Raw genomic sequence first — 12130 nt, 5'->3', positions numbered from 1 at the left:
CCACTCATGGTGCCCCGTGTGTGTCAGAGTAGAACTGTGCCCCACAGGGTTCTCAGTGGATGATTTTTCATAAGTAGATCCCACTAATGGTGCCCCCATGTGTGTCAGAGTAGAACTGTGCCCACAGGGTTCTCAGTGGATGATGTTTCATAAGTAGATCCCACTGATGGTGCCCTGCATGTGTCAGAGTAGAACTGTGCCCACAGGGTTCTCAGTGGATAATTCTTCATAAGTAGATCCCACTCATTGTGTCCCTATGTGTGTCAGAGTAGAACTGTGCTCACAGGGTTCTCAATGGATGATGTTTCATAAGTAGATCCCACTGATGGTGCCCTGCATGTGTCAGAGTAGAACTGTGCCCACAGGGTTCTCATTCTCAGTGGATGATTCTTCATTAGTAGATTCCACTCATGGTGCCCCCATGTGTGTCAGGGTATAAATGTGTCCTCCAGGTTTTCAATGACTATTCATATGTCGATTGGCAGGCGTTCCTTCTGAGGTGCCATGGGGTGGACTCCAGCTTTTTGGTGTGTAACCAAGCCTGTGAACCATTTGCTCTCTTCTGGGATTCCTATTCTAAAAAGGCCCAGGGTGTGAGGGTTTCAGGCCACCTGAGGCTGTGGAAGCCCCTCACCTCTGCCCAGTACCCAAAGCCTGTTCCTTCATGTGAGGCCATGGCAGTATCCAGTAAAGCTTTCACTTCCAAAGGGGGCTTCGGGGCATCTGGCCTGTACCCCTCCCTTAGATCCATGAGGGGCAGTGGTGGTTCCAGGAAAGATCCCTCGCCTTCCATACGCAAGTCCCAGGTTCAGTTCCCGGCCAGTGGTCCTCATACGCACCCAGCTCCTGTATGTTGGCGGCAGCTTATATGCTGCTGAACAAACAGGTTTCAGTGGAACCCCCAGATAAGGCAGGGAAGAAGCCAGTGTATCCCAACCAGTCCCAGTGTTGTTGTGGGACCAGGTGGCGTGCTATTCCGTCATGTATGGCATTGCCTGAGTCAGGAGCCAAGTGGGTGGCAGCCACAACCACTTCAGAGCCTGGGCCGCCTTCACGGGTCTTCAAGGAAGGCAGGTCGGTGGGGATGGGGCAGAACCCAGGGTGGGCCAGCTGACCTCACCTCTCTCTCCCTTGAGAAACCCATAGGGCCCGTTGGTCCCCCTGATTTCAGTCCCCTCCTGTGTAAAATGGGGTGACACCATTTCCCCACCACTGACGTCCCCAGAAAGAATCAGAATTGCCATACCAGATACTGAGCTTTTAAATTTCAACCTGGGTTTTTCCTACGTCAGGCTTTCCTGTTGTGGGACCCACTTGTAGACAAGTGTTGTCGGTAGTGGTCAGAGGGACTGGCGAGAAGTTCCCGCCATTGTAAGTGGTTTATGTGTTTTTCCTCCGTAGAAGCCTAGTTGGCTGATCCTCAAAGGGGACGCAGACACGAGGACGAACTCCCCTGACCTGGACAGCCAGTCACTGTCACTCAGTAGCGGGACGGACAGAGACCCTCCCCAGAGAATGCCCGGTGACAGCCTTTGTTCACGTGAGTGGTTCTTTTGAGCAAGGAGCTGCTATGCCCCCCCACCCCCCCGCAGCTCCATGCTGACCCCCAAATCTGAACCTTGCTCATTGCAAAATATAAAAGCAAGATCACTAAGATGGCGCAAAGCAGATATGATCCTTGTCTTCTTAACTCTCCCAGGGCTGCGAGAAAGTCATTCTAAAGAACGTTTCCCCAGCCTGCTGCCTTAGATGGGCCAGCCCTGTCCCCCAGAGCACAGGCCTGAGCATGTCAGGTGGCCAAGACCAGACTTGGAGCTGAGGAGAGAGATGGTCCCACCTCCAGGTTCTCAGGTGGCCAAGGAGTCTCAAAGATAACATCTGCCTGGCTTCCTGGGGTGTTGTGAAGACTGAGGGGGGGCTTGGTTTTCAAAAGCAGAACAGATACCTAGATGCTAGGGTTTGTTTCAAGATGCCATTGTTTCTAGGTGGTACCCAACGCCGAGCTCTCAGTGTCTCTACAAATGGATTTGGGGCTCATGATTGTACGTGGGGATTTTTCCGTGGGTAAAGCTTGCAGCTTAGTAGTCAGCAGAGGCAGAGAGGGATTGGAAGTGGGTGTGAGAAAGCCCAGGGAAGAAGGTGGCTTTGCAGTGGGGCAGATCTCAGTTCAAAGCCAGGTCCCACCACTGATGTTCCGCCATGAATGGCTGAGTGGTCTCTGGGTTGTTCATATGCTCGAAAGTGGTAACTCAGTACCTCCCCTCCCCCTGCCTGCTCCCCTCACCCCCCACACATACAGGTGCCCTGGCTGGTCCGTAGCAGATGCTCAGTAAACAGTTGTATACTCCACCCTCATTCTCATCGTCATGACAATCCCCAGTAAACACTCTCATGTAACATGAGCAACTTCCCGTGTGGTTTTAACGCCTCCATGTGAGAGGAAAGCGTGAAGATGGTTGGTTTTAAAAACAAAGTGAAACACAGCTATATTGGTCATTGCTTTGTGGGTGAACTTTGTAAGCTGATGTCTGTTTGCTACGTGGCCCCGGCCTTTGCTGCAGTGGATCTTTCTGATTTGTGTTTGCTCCTCCCTTACGGTCCCAGTGTTTAGAGAGTTGTATGCTCTTAAGCCCTGGTGGCGCAATGCTTAAGCACTTGGCTGTCACCAGAATGGTTGGTGGTTGCAACCCACCCACTGACTCTGAGGGAAAAAGACCTAGAGATCTGCTTCTGGAGAGACTGACAGCCTAGGTAACCCGGTGCGATGTATGCTCTACCCTGTCTGGGGGCTTCACCATGAGTTGGAAGTGATCCAACAGTCCAGCAGCAAGTCTTGCTTACTAACTCAGCAGCCTCTCAGTCCCTCCCCGACTTGGCCAGTGTGCTGGCCTGGGGGGCCCTTCAAGGCGGGCACCAGGAGCTCTTGGTAAATGTGTGTCCAGCTCACAGGCTTCCCTACAGGCTGGCAGACAGCCCTTCACCTGAAAGACTGGTGCCATGCCACCACCTGCCCCCCTGCCGTCCCCTGGGCTCCCACTCGGTCTGTGGCCTGTGCTCGGGTGGGGGAGTTGGGGGCACAATGGTGTAGGGAGGAGGACCTACCTGTCGCTGCCTAACAACTGGCCTTTTCCTGTGTCCTTCACCTCTGCTCACCTGGGCTTGACAAATGGCCGACGTGAGTGGGACGGGGTGGAGGGTCTGCCAAATGGTTTTACTGGGCAATCACAAAACAGCTGCAAGGGCTTACTGGTCAGCTTCATCCCTGAGTGCTGCAGGTGGGCGTGGGAGCACAGGTGGGCCTGAAGAACTTCCGCAGGAGTGCGTCAGCTTGCTGGAATCCCTGATGAAGGCAGCATCCCTTGATGTGCACACATCTTGTCCTTCCTGTCAGTAACGTTTATGGCAGCTGTGATTCTGACTGTGTCTTGCCCTCACTTTGTCCTGGTGCTCGGACATTGGTTCCTCTGAGCAGGAGGCTCACTGTGCCTGGCCACTGTGACCATAGCATCATTTCTGCTTCCCTGTGTACCTGGAGTCAGCAGTGAGGACCCAGGCTGCCCACATGCATGGGGTCAGGCACCCTGCTCTGTGCGGCCTGTGGAGATTCCGGCAGGATGGGCAGCTCTCACGTGGATCAAAGCTTCTCCACCCTCTTCTCTCAGAGTTTCTTTCAGTCTCACCCACAAGTCTCCAAATCTGAGCCCATTGACACCGGTCCATTTGCACACAGCTTGCAGTAAGCAAAGAGACTACCTCGAGCAAGGTGCACCGCCTGCTGCGCTCCTGGGATGCTCTCCTGTAGCACACACAAGGACGTTAGGGCTGTGATGCTCAACACTGTGGGCACTCAATAAATGTTTGTTGAATTGAGATGCATTGAATTCAACGGGTGTTTACTGAGCACCCACTCTGTGCCAGACACTGCTGGGTGCCCAGGGGGAGAACAAGATGCCAAGAGCAGCCCCTGGCCCAGGAAGAGAGGTGCCAATACCAGACACTGCTGGGTGCCCAGGGGGAGAACAAGACGTCGAGCCCCCTGGCCTAAGAAGAGAGGCACCAATAGGACTAAGTACAAAGATGTCCTGCTGCCCACCACCTGCCCACTCTGACTCTCAGTGGGCACTCTGGGTTCACAGGGGGCCCTGTCGTGCCCTCATTCCCACTGGTGATACCATCAGTACATCCCACCAGATATGTCTTCCTTCAGTCATTCATCCATTCCTCCAGTCTTTAGTGAGCACCTACTGTGTGCTGGACCTGAGAGGCAGTGGTGGGCACAGCCCAGTCCCCACCCCCAGCGGAGAAGCCAGATGACCCAATCGCATTGACAAACCAGTGTGCCAGCCTCATCCACTTTGCCAGTGGTTCTCAGCCAGCTAGTACCACTCCCTCCAAAAAGGTTCTCCTACTGAAATGATATCTTATTATAGAAACCTCTCATTCCTCTTTATCCAACACATGGAGTCCTGGGGTGGCGCTGTGGGTTAATGCGCTGGACTGCAAAGTCGCTCTGAACTGCAAGGTCGGTTGAAGCTGTTTTAATTAATAACCCGCTTCCCCCAACTGTCTGGAGACCCTGTCCAGTGGGCTCTGTGGTCTCTTGCAACAGCTCAGTTCTCTTCCTTGGGCCCAGTACATGACATAGGTGAGGAGGTGGGTGGAGGAAGGTGGTTCAGCTTGGAGATCAGGAAGAGGAAAGGCCCGACTTAGAACCAAAGGCAGAACAGGTGAGAGGTCACCTGTGTGGGCTGCTCCACCCCAACCTGCCTATGCCCCCTCCCTCTGAAGGCTCCCTGGAGAGACCTGTGTTTGATGGAAAAGCATGACTCTGTTCATTCCTTATCTGGCTGGCCAGGTCTCAGGCCCAGCTTGGTGACTGCTTCAGCTGGACATTGCAAAAGTGACACTTCAGCCTCATTTTTCCTGCCAGCTGGAGCATGGGGGACTCGGATTGATTCAGAAGTAGTTTTACTCCCCCCCCCACACCCCCTTTGTATCTCTGGACTTTATTGTTGTTGCTCTCAAGTTGATTCTGACTTACAGCCACCCTATCTATGTCCAGCAGAGTGAAACACTGCCCAGTCCTGTGCCGTCCTCAAACCGTTGCCACGGTTGAACCCAATGTTGCATTCACTGTGTTAGTCCATCTCTTGGAGGGACATCTTTATCGCTGACCCTCCACTTTACCAAGCATGATGTCCTTCTTCAAGGACTGGTCCCTCCTGATAGTACCTCCAAAGTACATGAAGAGCAAAAGCCATTTGTACATTTCTTAGTTCGTGGTTGAAAGGAAGACACACCCTGCCTTCCATCAGCCAACCTCATGAGACCAATTGTGTCCCACTTGTTGTTGTTGTGAAGTGCTGTTGAGTCGGTTCTGACCCATAGCGACCCTGAACAGGGTTTCTGAGGCTGTAAATCTTTACGGGAGCAGCAAGCCTCATGTTTCTCCCACGGAGCAGCTGGTAGTTTCGAACTGCTGACCTTGAGGTTCACAGCCTGATTCGTAACCACTATGCTACCAGAGTCCCACTTACAACACCAATAATATTCCAGACTGTTGGGCAGAGTGGACTATGATCCTGTCCTGAACATTGTGGCCTGAGAACTTGTAGGGGTGAACCCAAAAATATCAGGACTGAATATATCATTTTATGATGAGGACAACAAGGTCCCAAAGTGAGGGCATGACCCCCCTGTCAGTCAGCACCTAGGTAATGAGCTTCTTCCAACCTCCTGGCCCTGAACTTGGTCCTGAACTAGTGCAGAACACAAACAGGCAAACGTTCCTGGTCGGTGGAACTGTGTTCTGGCGGAAGTGGGTGATAAGCACAAACCCAATTAGAAACTAGATTGTGTCGGCACTGTGGGTGTCAGTGAGAAAAGAGGAAGACTCTGCAGGACATGGACTGACTGGCAGCTGCCACACTGGATTCAGACATAACACCATTGTGAGGCTGGTACAGGCCCAGGAGGTATTTCATTCTGTTGTATGAAGGGTCTTTATGAGTCGGAACCAACTTTGAGCAAGTACCCACAAAAACACTGTCACTGTGCAGGGCAGGGGAGGCACCAGGCTGTGTGGGAGGTGCCGTTTTTAATCTGAGGCTCAGGGGAGGAAGACAGTATTGGAGCAAGACTTGAAGGGAGCTCTGAGGTGTTGAATTGTGTACCCCCAAAAGCGATATCCAAATCCTAACACCTGAAAACTGGAGACAGATTGATGCCTTTGAATGATGGTGTTGGTGAAGAATCTTGACTATTTCCTGCGCTGTGAAAAGAATGAACACACGTGTCGTGGAAGAAGCACATGCAGAATGCTCCCCAGCAGTAACCAATAGTGAGTATTTGTCTCATGTAACTTTGGACATATGATCAGGAGGGACCAGTCCCTGGAGAAGGGCATCATGCTTGTAAAAGTGGAGGGTCAGTGAAAAAGAGGAAGACCCCCAACGAGATGGACTAGCACAGGGACGGAACCAGTGGACTCAAGGGTCCCAAGGGTTATGAGAGTGCTGCAGGGTGTGGGCTCTCAATGAGTTGGAGCCAGACTGATGGTCCTTCACAACCACAACAGGCTCCTGGTGTGGTGTTGTGGGATAAGCGCTGGACTACTAACCACACAGTCAGCAGTTTAAACCCACCATCTGCTCCTGGGAAACCCTATATAGGGTCACAATGAGTCAGAATAGACTTGACGGCACTTAACAACCACAACACAGCTCTGGTACTCAGGGTGTGATGTTGTATGGAAAAGGTATCTCTGAACTGTCATTGAGTTCAGGATCGCAAGATGAGTTCATCCTGGGTTCGTCTGGTGCCCAAAGTCCAGTGACATGTGTCCCTGTAAGAAATCAGAAGCCAGAAAATCACCGGCTCAGAGTGAAGATGATCACATGATAGGGAAGCAGAGATTGGAGAGATGCAGCTGTAAGCCCAGGAAAGCCTGGGGCCACCAGAAACTGGAAGAGACCAGGAGACGTCGGTCCTCCCTGGAAACGCTGCAGGGAGTGTGGCTCTCACACACCTGGGTCTCAGACCCCGGCCCCTGAGCTGTGAGAGGGTATGCTTCTGTTGTTTGAGCCAAGTGTTGGGCACTATGTCTAGTGGCCCCTGTCCACCCTGACCACACTGTGTCTGAGGAGCAGTGAGGAAGCCGAGAGGATGGAGGTCAGGAGACGGTGTTGATCTGGAAACTCTATTGTCGCGACACTCTAAACTTAAACCAGATAACAACCTGCTGAAACAGATAATTTTCATAGGATCCAGAGTCTTCTAACATAATATCCAAAATGTCCAGCATACAGTAAAAGAAATCACTCACCATGCAAGGAATTATAAAAATAACTTGAATGAAGAAAGGCCAGTAGCGGCAGGCACCAACATGGCGTTGGTCTGATGTTAGAATGACTGGCCATGGTTTGAAAGGTACCATCATAAACAACTGCTTCAGCAAGCCAGTACTTTTAAAACAGACGGGGAACATGGGAAATCTTACTACAGAAACAGAAGACGCAAACACACGTTGAAGAAAAGAATCAGACATCAGTTGGATGCAGTCACCAAAACTTCACTGGATCCGTGTAACGAGAGCATATTAGAATACAACAGAGGTCAAAAATCAGAGAACTTGGTACCAGAACAGTAGGGCTCACCGGATCTGAAGAGCAGAGAGAAAGGAGGAAAGGAGGACAGACTTTCAGAGGCAGCTCTGGCATTATGGAGTCCCAGAGAAAGAGGAGAAAGACTGGAGATTAAACATATTCAAAAAACAATGGCTGAAAAATCCCAAACTGTGCTGAAACACAAAATCCTACAGACTCAGTCATCTGAATAAACTCCAAATAGGATAAACCTAAAGAAATGCACACCAACACACATCACAATTAAATACTGAAGACAAAGGAAAAATCTTGAAAGCAGCCACAGCAAAAAGCCATAATACCAGTTGTTGTTAAGTGCCATCAAGTTGGTTCCGACCCATAGAGACCCTGTATAGGGTTTTTGAGGAGCGGCTGGTGAGCTTGAACCACCAACTTTGCAGTTCAAACTGACTTTGCAGCCTAACGCATTAACCTACAGCACCACTCCAGGACCCCAGCTATAGGGTTCTCCAATCTAAAACCATGGAAATCAGAAGGAAGTGGAAAGAACATGACTTCTCCATTCGGTGAAAATACTCCTCAGGAATGGAGGGGAATAAATACATGATCAGAAAAGGGAAACCTAAGCAGATTTGCCACTAGCAGACCTGCCCTTAAAGAATGGCTGAATGAAGTTCCCATTCCAACATCAGATCAACAGAAAGGAAATGCTAACAGAAGAAGGCGTGGATCTTCAGAAAGGTAACCGCAGCAGCGTAGGTAAAAGTAGAGGAGGCTGTATCCATCTTGTCATGCGTGAGCCTGGACAAAATGTATAACTCCATCGGATGGGGTTGCTCAGTGTCAGCAGAAGAACTGTGTTTTTCTAGTGTGGTGGATAAAGGGTCCTCACTGGTAGCAAAGTTTCCGATACTTCCCCTGAAGTGAAGAAACGCCGATGCCAAGGGGTCTCCCAGGCAGCAGCAGTCTGAAGCCAGAATGGAGAGCTACAGGTTTCAGATTTGGGGGAGTATACGAGTGAGGGTGTTTGCAGTAACCCCCAAACCTGAGTATGCATCACAATCACCCAGAGCGAGGGCTTATGAAAACCCAGCTCACAGCCCCAGAATTTGTCTGGAGTAGGGTCTGTGATTCCCCCAGTACCCTGGGTTCCTCCTGTCTGCCTCTGTGTCCTGGCCTAGAAGAGGGGGATCCTGGCCAGGGCTCAGCCTGTCCCTGGACACAGGGTGCCAAGGGGCTGAGTCCTTTAAAAACTGGGCCAACTTGGAGCTGTGACCCCTTTGTGATCAGCCCCCAGTGCCCAGGATCAGAGGTTGTGGCTGAGGCAGGGCCTGGACCCGGCTGCAGGGACGGTGGAACACAGCCTTGCTTCTCCGGTGTTGTGTGTCCTGACCCCCAGCCCCGCCTGCCTCGCCACTGTCCCATCTGTGTGTGTGACAAAGCTGTGCTGTGTCTGTTTCAGGATTTCCCTATTCCAAATCTGACTCCCTCCCACGGCACGGAAAGAATGACCTGGAACATCGGGTAGGTACTCGTCCCCTGCACGCGGTACTGGCCTTGTCAGGGTCTGCCCACACCAGTCACCACGGCTTCCTGACCACACAGCCGGGAGCAGGGGGCCGTGGGGATCTTCACCTGCCCACACATCCTGCCTGACACCCCACCCAGAGCCATTGCATTTGACATAGCAGGACCAGACCAGAGTGAAGGCCACGCTCCCTCCATCCCCTTCCTGCATCCAGACACAGAGGTGTGGTGGGGGAGGAGAGTAGGGGGAGGCAAAGGGATTGCTGTGTTTAGTGAGAAGGTGGGGGTTCCGTGTCCGCCTCTTCCTGGAATTCCCCTTGCCCCCCTCCGTGCCATCACGTATAAAATACAGTCGACTGTGGTGGGGGTAATTTGGACTCCCAGAGTGGAACTGCCCCATAGGGTTTCCAAAACGATAAATCTTCACAAAAGCAAACTGCCACATCTTTCTCCTGAGGAGTGGCCAGTGGATTTGAACCGCAGATCTTTTGGCTAGCAGCTGAGTGTGTCACCATTTCACTGCCAGGGCTCCATAAGCAAAAACCCCAAACCAAACCCATCACCCTCCAGCGGCCCTACAAGACAGAACACAATGGCCCCATCGAGGTTCCAAGGCTGTAAATCTTTATGGAAGCAGCTGCCACCTCATTCTCCCCCGGTCCAGGGTTGTAGTCACCATGTCAACCCATCTCCTTACTGGGCTTCTTGTGTTTGTGCTGACCCTGGACTTTACCAAGCCTGATGTCCTTCTCCAGGTACTGGTCCCTCCTGACAACATGCCCAGAACACAAGACACCAAGTCTCACCATCCTGGCTTCTAAAGGGCCTTCTGGCTGTACTTCTCATCTAAGACAGATTTACTCATTCTTTTGGCAGTCGATGGCACTTTTAGTATTCTCCTTCAACAGTATAATCAAATGCATCAATTCTTCTACGGTCTTCCTTATTGGTTGTCCAGGTTTGAGGCTATTAAAAATGCCAGGTTTTGTCTTAAGCACACCTTAGTCCTCAGACTGACTTCTTTGCTCTTGAACACTTTGTGCAGCACATTTGTTCATTATACATGTCCTAGTAGTTCCCCCCTGACGTGTTATTAGAGACCCCTTAGGGCTTGGGTAACGTGCAGGAAGCTGCCCTTTGCTGGTTCCAACCCACTTCTAGTTTTCTGAATCACCAGGTGATAACCCCTGAGAGTTAGGTCCTCCCTGACCCACCCCACGGAGTGAGACTCTGGCATTAGGACAGTTAGAGCCCCTTGGGGGGGGGTCCCTCTTCCTATGGCTCTAGCTCTACGCTGAGGGTCCCTGGGGGAGAAGGGACAGCTGTAATGGCATAAACCCCACCCCTTCAGCTCCAGGAACTTTGTCAAGAAATTGTCAAAAACAGGACCCCTTGGGCAGCTCTGGGGTGGTCCTGGCCCGGTGTATCTGTCCCCAGCGCCAGGGCACTGTTTCCTCTAGCCCCAGGGCATTCCCCTGGCCTGTGTTTTCCTATGTCTCCAGGCTCAGTCATTCCAGGGCCCGGCCTCCTTGTCTCACCAGTGTGGTTTTATTGTATGGACTCAGCTCCCACCCCACAAACTGCTCTTCCCTTCCAGAACAGCCGAGTCCCTAATGAGCACATGACCTGTGTCCTTGAAGGTCTTTCAGGGCCTAGTCCACCATCATCTTCAACACAGAGAGGGGTGAGGTGGGGCAGAACCCCCGCACTCCAGGAGGCATGAGTCTCTTCATCTTAGTGCGATGAGACAGCCGTCTAGAATGTTCTTTACTGGCCTGGTGATGAGACCAGGACCGGGTGCGCCACCTGATGGAGTCTGGGGACTTTTCTCCAAATTTCCTGTTTCTACCTGTTGTCGAGGACGTGCTGACTCACAATGACCTTGTGTTGGAAACATTTCATGGCCAGGCATTGTCTTCAGCACATCTTCTAGGAGGATGTTTTCCCTCAGTCTGTGTGCTGGGATGGTGTGGACAGAAGGCAATGGGCACCAGATGCCCCCTGTCTGTCTGGATACGGGCTGCTGATCCAGACAGTCTTCAACCCTCACCGAGGGCTCGGAGCAGACCTGCAGCTGCAGGAGTGAACAGCCACAACCCTGTGCGTGTATTTGCCAGGGGTGGGGTGGGGTAGGAGAGTGCTCACTGAGCCTGTGTTTTCTCCGCCGCCGCCCCCCCCCATACCCTCCTAGTGTTTCCAAGGCTGTCAATCTTCACCCGAAGCAGGCAGCCTCATCTTTGAGAGGTGCCATGGTGACCCCGTGCACAACAGAATGAAACACTGCCCGATCCTGCGCCAACCTTACAATCTTTGCCACGCTTGAGCCCACTGCTGCTGCCACTGTGCTAATCCATCCCATTGGAGGGTCTTCCTCTTTTTCACTGACCCTCCACTTTACCAAGCATGATGTCCTTCTCCAGGGACTGGTCCCTTCTGACAATGTGTCCGAGTATAACAGACAAAGTCTGGCCATCCTGGCCTCCAAGGAGTGCTCTGGTTGTATTTCTTCCAACACAGATCTGTTTGTTCTTCTGGCAGCCCATGGTACTTTTAATAGTCTCCCCCAACACCGTAACTCAAATGTATCAATTCTTCTACGGTCTTCCTTATTCATTGTCCAGCTCTCACATGCATATGAGGTTATTGAAAATACCATGGCTTGGGTCAGGTGCACCTTAGTCCTCAAACTGACATCTTTGCTCCTCAGCACTTTAATGTATTTGCTTGTTGTTGTTAAGTGTCATCTAGTCGGTACTGACCCATAGTGACCTTATGCACGACAGAACGAAACACTGCCCGGTCCTGGACCAACCTCACAATTGTTGCCACGCTTGAGCCCATCGATGCTGCTACTTTGCCAATCCTTCTCGCTGGGGGCTTCCTCTTTTTCTCTGACCCTCCACTTTACCAAGCATGATGTCCTTCTCTAGGGGCTGGTCCCTCGTGATAATATGTCTGAAGTATGAGTGACCAAGTTTGGCCATCCTGGCCTCCAAGGA

At 51.7% G+C, this 12130-nt stretch overlaps 1 protein-coding gene across 1 annotated transcript in view; it reads left to right on the top strand.

Annotated features, from left to right (window-relative positions):
• Positions 1-12130, top strand: part of ABLIM2 (actin binding LIM protein family, member 2) — a 135007-nt gene that overhangs the window by 98666 nt on the left and 24211 nt on the right. The window contains exons 16-17 of the mRNA XM_006875320.1: positions 1402-1540; positions 9067-9128. Of these exons, the coding sequence (XP_006875382.1) occupies positions 1402-1540; positions 9067-9128 (201 nt within the window). The remainder of the gene's footprint in view (positions 1-1401; positions 1541-9066; positions 9129-12130) is intronic.

Source organism: Chrysochloris asiatica, unplaced genomic scaffold (assembly GCF_000296735.1).
Source record: "Chrysochloris asiatica unplaced genomic scaffold, ChrAsi1.0 scaffold00319, whole genome shotgun sequence".
In the NCBI taxonomy this organism is placed as follows: Eukaryota; Metazoa; Chordata; class Mammalia; order Afrosoricida; family Chrysochloridae; genus Chrysochloris; species Chrysochloris asiatica.
This window is presented reverse-complemented; position numbering and strand designations above follow the sequence as displayed.